At 41.6% G+C, this 10,116-nt stretch overlaps 1 protein-coding gene across 2 annotated transcripts in view; it reads right to left on the bottom strand.

Annotated features, from left to right (window-relative positions):
• Positions 1-1,228: 1,228 nt before the first annotated feature.
• LOC133453122 (serine/threonine-protein kinase tousled-like 1-B) overlaps positions 1,229-10,116 on the bottom strand; it is a 33,255-nt gene continuing 24,367 nt past the window's right edge. For both annotated transcript variants that reach the window (XM_061733000.1, XM_061733001.1), the window contains exons 15-20: positions 8,975-9,064; positions 7,043-7,212; positions 5,754-5,889; positions 4,237-4,348; positions 4,024-4,131; positions 1,229-2,658 (exon numbers count right to left, since the gene is read on the bottom strand). In XM_061733000.1, coding sequence (XP_061588984.1) covers positions 2,509-2,658; positions 4,024-4,131; positions 4,237-4,348; positions 5,754-5,889; positions 7,043-7,212; positions 8,975-9,064 — 766 coding nt within the window. In that variant the 3' untranslated portion in view covers positions 1,229-2,508. The remainder of the gene's footprint in view (positions 2,659-4,023; positions 4,132-4,236; positions 4,349-5,753; positions 5,890-7,042; positions 7,213-8,974; positions 9,065-10,116) is intronic.

Below are 10,116 nucleotides of genomic sequence, written 5' to 3'. Positions count from 1 at the left end.
CATCATCCTACTGTCAGCCTGGCAGGTTTTTACCATCTATGGTTTTTAATCTGAAATGGAGCAAATTCAGCTACAAGAGCAGCCTGGGGTTGATTTACACTTAATATTTAAAGTGATATAGTACTAAGTGATACTGAGTGTCATCTACAGTGTAGGCCATCTAAAAGAAACAAAATAATCAAATAGATCATTTATAAACCATTTACTGTAAACACGTTATCTACTTTATTTTTCTTTACTCTTGGGCGCCCCCTAGTGGTCACAGGGCTCTAAGCAGCTGCTGAGTTCACTTATGCCTTGGGCCGGCTCTGCTTGTGAGGCCACGTTTCTGCGTGTGCACATGAGGCCGTGTGTATTTCACACAAGCAGTACTGGAGTTGAGGGGGGATGAGGAAAAACGGTCCAAATCATCCCCCCTGTAAAACTGCCATCCCTCCTTTCCATCCCTTATGTTATTTCATCAATGAATGTGGTTTTACTGCTATTTAAACATTTAGATTCATCACCAGAAGAATAACACCAGAAAAATAACTTATTTGACAATTTTCACCTGTTTCAAGTAAATTTTCACTTAAAATAAGTAGAAAAATCTGCCAGTGGGACAAGATTTATCTTCTCATTACAAGCAAAAAAATCTTGTTCCACTGGCAGATTTTTCTACTTATTTCAAGTGAAAATCTACTTGAAACAGGTGAAAATTGTTTTTTTTTTCCAGTGATGAGTCTTGTTTTAAGTGTAATCAGATTTATTTTACTAAAATGAGACATTTTAACTAGAAATAAGACAAATATTCTTGTTAAGATTGTGAGTTTTTGCAGTGATCCATGTTACTTATCCTGTGAAGGACAGAGTCATATTGATAAGTTCAGAAAAGTGTTTTTTATTGTTGTGTTTTGATGTATTTGATGTAAGCCCAGTGGATATTTAAAGCTTACAGAAGGCTGCATTTAACTGCTGCTATGTCATTCCTGCAGTATTTCTGCAGGTGTTTTGGTCACTGCTATTATTTGTAAGATATTATATTATTTGTAATCAGCACAAATTATCTGTCCCCATATGATCAAATCCACCATCCCCCCTGATTTCTTTTTACAACTCGAGTACTGCCCACAAGCGTCCGTTTTCTCAGAGTCTAGAGGACGTCTGAGCGGGTGCACCGTCTCCCGGCAGTTTCACGTTAACTCGTGACTTCCCGCTCCTTCAAGCACCACAATATCACACCGGTAGGTTGTTTCCTTTTGTTTTAATTTACACAATGACAACATATTATAACAACTTAAATCTCAGCTGAAGTTAAAGACGGAGCGACTCAGATGACCTGGTGTGGCCGTTCTCCACCACAGAAGCATTACCGGGACTCGCTTTTAATGTCTGTTAAGCTTTTACACTTTAACAAAAAAAAAAAAAAAAAAAAAAAAAAAAATGCAAGTAGACATTTTAAAAGTGTGAGGCGTTCCCTCAAAACGGCACGGGCTCCGGAGATTTCCTCTTCAAACGGTTCAAGTATGCAAGGTGAAAATCATTCACGTTACAAACTAAAAGCAACATTTATAGCAGCAAACTGAGAACAGCTTTGAGAAGGAAAAGGAAATTAAAAGAAAAATGGAGCAAACAGACAACAGGAAGCAAGAAAAAACCTGACTATTAGATATTTGTTAGAGTAATGTCTCCTGAACATGAAATGTACAATAAAGTGTGCTGCGACGACGGTAACAGCTGGGAGAACCCGGTGTTGAGTCCGACTCTCGTCCAGCTCGTGTTGCAACACGCTGGCTGTTACCTGAATGACAGGAAAGGGTTAAGACAGATTTGCATTTTTCTGCACACTTAAAATGCTTCTGATTTGATTACGTAGAGACGGTGGACCTGTGGACAAACTGGGCTGGAAGTCCCGTCCAGGTTCTGTCACCACTTTTAAATGAAAAGCAGAGTGAAGCCGCTGTGATGCATCTATTTCGTGACTCCATGAAAATGAAAATGCGAGTAAGTTAAGATGGACACGATTCTCCTCTGAGCCCCCGACCCGCTCCGCCGGTCGCTCTCCGCTGCCGTGAAACGGTGGATTAATGTCGACACCAGTCTTGGTTTCCTGGAAAAGTTCTGCTATAGTTGGATGTTTGTGGGGATGCGTGTGGAGCTACAAGACGTGGGTCTCTAGTGCATGGAGGAGCTTCCAGACGCCGCTTCATTTAGTCCAGAAGCAACACTCACTTTCCTTTATCTCCGTCCAGACAGAGCTGGCCCTCTTCTATTTCCCTCACGTCACTCATCTCTATTATTCGCTTTACTGCCCTCTCTCTCTCTCTCTCTCTCTCTGAGTCCAAGGGCTTCTTGTCCTTCCGTTTTCTCTATTTACCTTCTCACGTTTTCCTTTTTATTTTCTTCTGTTGCTTATTTATCCATCCTGGTAACAACTCAAAAAAAGGAGAGAAAGACGTTGCTCCCCCGGTGTTCTCCTCCGGTCCCAGCGGTCCTGCCTGAGCCGGCCCTGAGGGTGTGGTGTGTGGGTCAGAATGCGGGCAGCGCCGCCGTGCTGGACTGCAGGGAGCCGGAGGAGTTGGAGCGGCGGATGTGAGGGAGGAGGTAGGAGTCCGAGCACAGCTGGTGGACGTCGAACCGGTCCTCCTTACGGTAGGCCAGACAGCGCCGGATGAACGCCTGCAGGACCGGACAAGTTTGTTAACGTGGGAACTCACAGGAAAAACTACACAACACACGAGAGATCTGGCACAGTTTGATACCAGGGCTGGGGATCGGTTCAAATGTCAAGAATCCTTTTGATTCAGAATCGATTATCAAGATTTGATTCTTTCCGAAACAGTTTTTTCAGCTGTTGCATGAATTATATGACTGTAGTTCTGCAACATATTAATACTAGTATTATATTGAGATTCAACAGCAAGTATTGCAGCTAATGATGCTGTAAGGACCAATCAGCTCCCAGAATGCTGATAGAACTGCTTTCAGAAACATCATGGGGCAGAATTACCAAACAGATCCAGGGAGGAAACATTCCGTTTTAATTTGTTCCATTTTCGGTCTATTTCAGTTTTTAATTTTTGAGAATTTGGTTTTTAGCATTTTATGCAAATGTAACCCCAAGACGGTATATAAAGCAAAGAAATATAGACAATTTATGCAATTTTAAGTGAAAACTTTAATGTTTTCATACCTTTAAACATATTTAAAGGCAAAAAAATGGCACCAGTTATTCTGGTGTCCAACAAAAAATACCTAATGTTGTAATGTAATGATGAAAAAAAAAAAAAAAATCGATCTTTAGACATACGAATTGATTTTTAGGAATTAATATGAGAATTGATTTACAGGACTGTCTCAGAAAATTAGAATATTGTGATTTTCTGTAATGCAATTACAAAAACAAAAATGTCATACATTCTGGATTCATTACAAATCAACTGAAATATTGCAAGCCTTTTATTATTTTAATATTGCTGATCATGGCTTACAGATTAAGAAAACTCAAATATCCTATCTCAAAAAATTTGAATATTCTGGGAATCTTAATCTTAAACTGTAAGCCATAATCAGCAATATTAAAATAATAAAAGGCTTGCAATATTTCAGTTGATTTGTAATGAATCCAGAATGGATGACATTTTTGTTTTTGTAATTGCATTACAGAAAATAAAGAACTTTATCACAATATTCTAATTTTCTCAGACAGTCCTGTAGAATCAGAAAATCTATTTTTTCAACACAGGTCTAGTTTTGAGCTTCAGCTGATCTGTAATAACAAACATGTCACCAGATGACAAAGTGAAAAACACTTCCAGAAACTAACACATGAATCAAACGGGTACGAGTCTACAGCAAAAGGCAAAGCGAGGGTGAGAGCGGTGAGATAACACCCGTCTGCACACTCCCCCGGATATGAAGCTCCACTGCTCAAACCCAGGACTCACTTCCAGTTATCCCTTTACCTGCACTCATCTTTTTCTGGGGCAAAACAGCAAAGCAAAGCATGATTTTTCTGTTTGGTTTGCGTGCCGTGTGCGTTACCTTGGCCTCTGTGCTGGCCTGTGGTTTTGCTGGAAACTGAACCTCTGTGGCTTTTAGGATGGTGTTTTCCTGGAGGATGTCCTGCTGCGACTGATTGTGTCCAAAAGGCTGAAAATAAACACACACAGTAGCGTTCTTGGTTAGACGTCCCTCCCAAGCCCTCCCCTGGACGCGGGAGGAGCGGCGTGTCCAGTGCCGGGGTCGGGGTCTTACCTTGCGTCCGTAGAGGCATTGGAAGAAGATCACCCCCACAGACCAGACGTCCACCTTGTTGGAGATCTTGGGTGGTTCCTTTCCCACCACAAAACACTCCGGGGGGAGATACCTGGCAGAAACACACACACTTCAATCCAGATACCTGGCAGAAACACACACACTTCAATCCAGGACACAACATAGGAGACAGTAGGGGTGGAACCAGACACTCATCTCACTGTACTTGTATGAAACTGAAGATCCATAATGCAAACCTGACATTTACTTTTAGTTCAGTTTGTGGAAAATGGTTTGCCTGGCTTTCTCTTTAAAACTTAAACAGTTATAAAGCATTCTTCCATCACTGTCTGGTTTGGATCAGCCACCAAACTGGACAGGCACAGACTGCAACGGACCATCAGGACTGCAGAGAGGATAGTTGGGACTAACCTCCCATCTATCCAGGACCTGTACCGGTCCAGGACCAGGAAACGGGCAGGTCGAATCTCTGCTGACCCCTCAAACCCGGGACACCGCCTGTTCAAACTCCTCCCCTCTGGACGGCGCTACAGAGCTCTGTACGCCAAAACCTCCAGACACAGGGACAGTTTCTTCCCGCAAGCGGTTGCTCTGATGAACTCTCACAACTAACAGTCTCAGAGTAACCAAACACGTGCAATAAAAATCATCCAGCACCCTCTTTAATAATCATGTCTGCCTCACTCTGCTGCACCTCTCACTTTTGTATTTCCTTTGTATATTTTTTGGTATTTTTTGTATAATTTGTCTGTTAAAATTGTAAATAGATTATACTTATACTTATTCTTATTTTTATTCAGAACTGTCCTTCTCAATACCTCAAACTGCTGCACCTTAAAATGTTTATAATGTTTATACTGTAGATAGAAATACCACATAGAAATACCACACTTGTTTATTGTTTATTTGTTTATTGTTTATTTTTACTACCAAAGAGCGAAATAACCGGAGTCAAATTCCTTGTTGGACAATGTTCGAACCTGGCCAATAAAGCTGATTCTGATTACAAACTGTAACAATACACACACACGCACAGTATTGTTTTGTATTTTATGTCTTTCAAATAAAAGACCATTTTTTTCCAGTCATATGTTCCTCATTCAAGGTTGTTAAAAAAATACTGCTATAATATCGTATCGTGACCTCAATATGGTGAATCGTATCGTTACATTAGTGTATCGTTACACCCCTAGTTTTGATCCAATGATGCAGTCAGTGAAAATAAATATATGTCCATGTTGGAGAGAATAGACAATAAAAGAAACTCGGGACAATTTGAGTTTTAGTCCTCCTTTCTTTTTTTTTTTTTACTTAATTCATTGCCAAAATGTATCTGATCAAGAAAAAGTATTGGAATTGTATCGGGTGCCAAAAAAAGTGATCGATTCGGGAAAAATCGGGATGGCGGATACTGAAACTCAAGTGATCGGGATCTAAAAAGATCGTGATGGGGAAGCGCTGGCGTGGGAGTGACGGCTGCACGTGTGCGGTCTCACCAGTAGGTTCCCGCCCCCTGGGACGTGAGATCCATCCCGTCCACGCCGTAGTTGTCGTCGTCCATTATCTTGGACAGGCCGAAGTCTGTGATCTTGATTTCTCCACATGCTGTACCGTCCACCAATAAGATGTTACCTGTCAGAAACGGAGAGGGAAACTCAGCGAGTGCCTGACGTCAGAGCCCTCGGCTCTCAGGAATTAACTGTAAGGGCCAATCCCAATGTTCACCCTACTTTCTACCACTAGCCCTAAAAATGAAGCCACAACCGTAGGGCCCTTGTAATGTTCCCTAGGGATTGGGACACCACTTGCTACGTCACTGTGTGGTTTATATTCGGGTACGTAAACGACTGTGTAGTTACGTTTGCACAAACGTCACACCATATCAGGAAGCCCAGAGATAAAAGCTGTTTTAATTTCAGCTGTAGCGCTGTTAATATGCCACTTTATTAAGTTTTAATACTTTTTCAGGCCTAAAAGTAACCGTTAAGATCCCCAACCTGAGCTCAGTTTATCCAAATAACGCCTGTTAAGAAATTAGTTCTGATGTTTTCGCCGTCGGCGATTTATGGTTCCGCGTTAAACCAACGCAGAGCCTACGCCGTAGGCTCTGCGTTGGTTTAACGCGGAACCATAAATCAGTCTTTATTCTGGCGAGATCTGAAGATACAACGCAACAACGAGCAAGCGAGTGATTATGTACATTCACTGAGTGAATATTATGAAAGTAAAATATATATTTCTCGCTAGAAATGTAATCAAAACGCATTTTTATGCAGAAACTAACTCAAAATATTGATTTTATTCACTAAAAAATGACAAATGTCCGCCATGTTTTTTTTTGTTTGATTCAGTCTGCAAATGATGACGTAAAGCATTCTGGGAAATGTTTCTGTCCCTCGGTCGGTGAGTCAGAATCTGAAATCCCTCACTGTGAAGGGCTAGATTCATACACACTAGCCCTCGTTATGTCCACTAGCCCTCGTTATGTCCACTAGCCCTCGTTATGTCCACTAGCCCTCGTTATGTCCACTAGCCCTCGTTATGTCCACTAGCCCTCGTTATGTCCACTAGCCCTCGTTATGTCCACTAGCCCTCGTTATGTCCACTAGCCCTCGTTATGTCCACTAGCCCTCGTTATGTCCACTAGCCCTACATGCAAAGAGGAATTGGGACACCCTTACCCTCACGGGAACGCGCAAAATTTAGGGGTAGAGCTGAAAAATAGGACTAGGGGGGGATTGGGACCGGACCTTAAGCTACTTCTCCTCAAAAACGTGGGGATCACCTGGTTTGAGGTCGTAGTGGATGATGGGAGGTTTGATTTCGTTGAGGTAGCGCAGGGCGCTGACGATCTGCATGACGATGGAGCGGGCCTCCTTCTCTGACATGAGCTTGTTTTGCTTCAGGTAAAAGTCCAGGTCGTTGCCTTCGCAGAACTCCAGGACCGTACAGAACCTGGAGACGACACACACCAGCACAGTTCAAGATGGAGTCCAGAGGGAAATTCAGGAACTGAAAGCTGAAACTGAGTCCAATGGTATTTGCAAAACACACAAGTCATTGCAGCCGTCTTTAGAAAACAGGAGAGAATATAGCCGACATTTCCCTTCCCCTCCCCCGTGTGCAGGTCAAAGGGAAAAGTGAAGATCCCAATAGAAAAGTGGGAGGAGGAATGCACTAAATCACGATGACAACTACTAACACCCACCTGAAATTACTACAATACAACTGGTTGATGCGAATGTATTTAACTCCAGAAAAGCTAAACCGATATAACAGCGCTATAGCTGATGTTTGTGTTAAGTGTGAGAAGGAAAAAGGTACTTTTTTTCCCCCATTGTACTTTGCGATGTACAGAAATACAAAAATTCTGGCAAAAAAGTGAAACAATGTATTCAAAATATTTTACAGATTCAAGTACCCTTAATTCCACAGATGTTTATATTAGGTTTACATCCAGATCATCTGAAGCTTAAAAAGAATCAATTAATATTTGTAGACTTGTGTGTGTTAATGGCAAAAGGAGTAATAGTTCTATCATGGAAAAACACCAAAGACCAAGTATGAGCAGGTGGTTGTCTGAGCTTTCCACAACTCTCCCTTAGGAGAAAATTACCTACACCATACAACACCAACAACATCATTTTCATTCAATCTGCGACCCTTTCATTTATTACGTATTAAGAACAGATTTGTCAAGTGTGCTGGAAGAATCTGGGGATGTTTGAACAGTGGCACTTTGCAGTAAATAATATGGAGGAAATGTATTCTTTTTTTTCCCTTCTATTTTTTTTTAAATGGACTAAGGCATTAATTATCCTGATCCCCAACCAACATTTGATTTTGCTTTCTCCAATTCCTCTCCAGGTCTGGGGGCTGGGAAGGTTCTGATTGGATAGGGGGGGGCAGACCGGAAGTTAAACTACCGGAAGAAAAACTAACTTACTCAATTAGCAACAACATGGAGGAACACATTATTAGCATCGTTTTTGGATTTGTTTTGATTTTATTTTTGAAGCAGCAGCACGACAACATCATGTCCATGATTTTCTTCCGTGTGCTGTGGAGGAAGGAGATAACTCCAAGCTATTTCTTAAATAAATGTTTCTGCTCTTGACCAGCGTTTACTGCTGCTGCATCTTGAAACTTTGTTAGAAAACCAGCCCAGTGTGGAATATAAGATCATGGAGACAGACGGGCGAGGGAACGAGCAGAAAGAAAGACTGGGATTAATTTAAAGAGGAATGAGTGTAAACATGATCTGGAATTATTCTATTCAGATTTAAAATCAGAATAAACCAGCCACTTACTTCGGAATTAAGTTTAATTCAGAATGGCCATTTTCATTCGGAATTAGGTGTTTACATGGTAATTTTTACTCATTTTAAATCTGATTTAACTTTAATTCTGAATTAAACTTCCCATGTAAACGCACTGATTGTCCCGATGATGTCAGTATGTGAGGGAACTGGGCGACATGGATTAACACGACTATTGTCAGGACATGCCAATGCTGAGTCACACATTTTTACCTTTCCCCTAAATCTGATAAGAATCCTCCAAGTAGCACACGAACACGTCCGTGTTTAAACATTCCCTGGGCTGGGTCTCTGAAAGCTCTCACACCGACTGTCCTGAGCTGCTGTAACTCCAGTAAAGATAAAGTGTTTTGTGGGTAAAGGGAGTGCTGTGAGAGGACCAGAGGTCAGGAACTCACGTGTCAGTGTCCAGGGAGAAATAGTCGTACAGTTTGACTATTCTGGGATGGTCCAGCTGCTTGTGTATCCGGTACTCTCTGCATGCATGCCTGGAAGGGAGAGAGTCGTCAGCACCATGTGGTAAGGGGGAACCACTCGTCTTTTTGTCTCTTTAGACCTGGCAGAGACCTGAGGGCTTGACTTAAGCACCCAAAACTTTAAAGTAATATACAGGACTGTCTCAGAAAATTAGAATATTGTGATTTTCTGTAATGCAATTACAAAAACAAAAATGTCATACATTCTGGATTCATTACAAATCAACTGAAATATTGCAAGCCTTTTATTATTTTAATATCCCGGTGTTTTTAAAAAAGGCCCACCCTGCTGAAGAGGGGGTGGCCGACTAAACCCGGGAGCCGTCAACAGAGCCGTTCAAATAGGGCTGCAACGATTCGTCGACGTTGTTGACAAAAATCGATAATCAAAATTGTCAACAATGAATTCCATTGTCGACAATTGTTTCGCCAGACGTGTTTTTCCATCGGAGTGAGGCATCTCACTTCAATACAATCTCTGCTGAGAGTCGTGCATGCGCGATAGCGTCTCTGCAGCTTCAGGTGATAAAACTTCAAAAGTTTGGGAGCATTTTAGCCTCAATACGGTGAATAAAAAGATGACTTGCAAGGTTTGCAAAGCCGAACTTGGTTATCATGGGAGCACGTCGGTAATGCAGGAGCTCTTGAAGAGAAAGCACGTCGGAGTGTTGAACGAAACGGACTCGCCTTGGTAAGATATTAAGCCTATTTTCATTTGTTAAATTGATTCGTTTCATTTGTTAACTTTGTTTATTTCATGTTATTTATTATTTGAGCCACTCACAGCTACTCTCGTTGCTATAACCTCAATCATAATTGATGCTGCGTGAAAGGCGAAAAAGCTTATGTGATGACAATAATGGATTTGCATCTAACTTTCAGTCAGGTGCCTATGAACTGTCAATTATCCATCAAACTCCACAATGATCATGTTAAATCAGATAGATTTGTCTGGACATTTCTCTTGTGGGACGGGAGAAGACACTAAATCAATGCATCTCTATTATCGTGCTCGTGCGGGCATGAATTCTCAGAGTTTTGCGGGAGCAGGATGAAGAAAACAG

The sequence above is a fragment of the Cololabis saira genome, chromosome 10, assembly GCF_033807715.1.
Source record: "Cololabis saira isolate AMF1-May2022 chromosome 10, fColSai1.1, whole genome shotgun sequence".
Taxonomy (NCBI): domain Eukaryota; kingdom Metazoa; phylum Chordata; class Actinopteri; order Beloniformes; family Belonidae; genus Cololabis; species Cololabis saira.
This window is presented reverse-complemented; position numbering and strand designations above follow the sequence as displayed.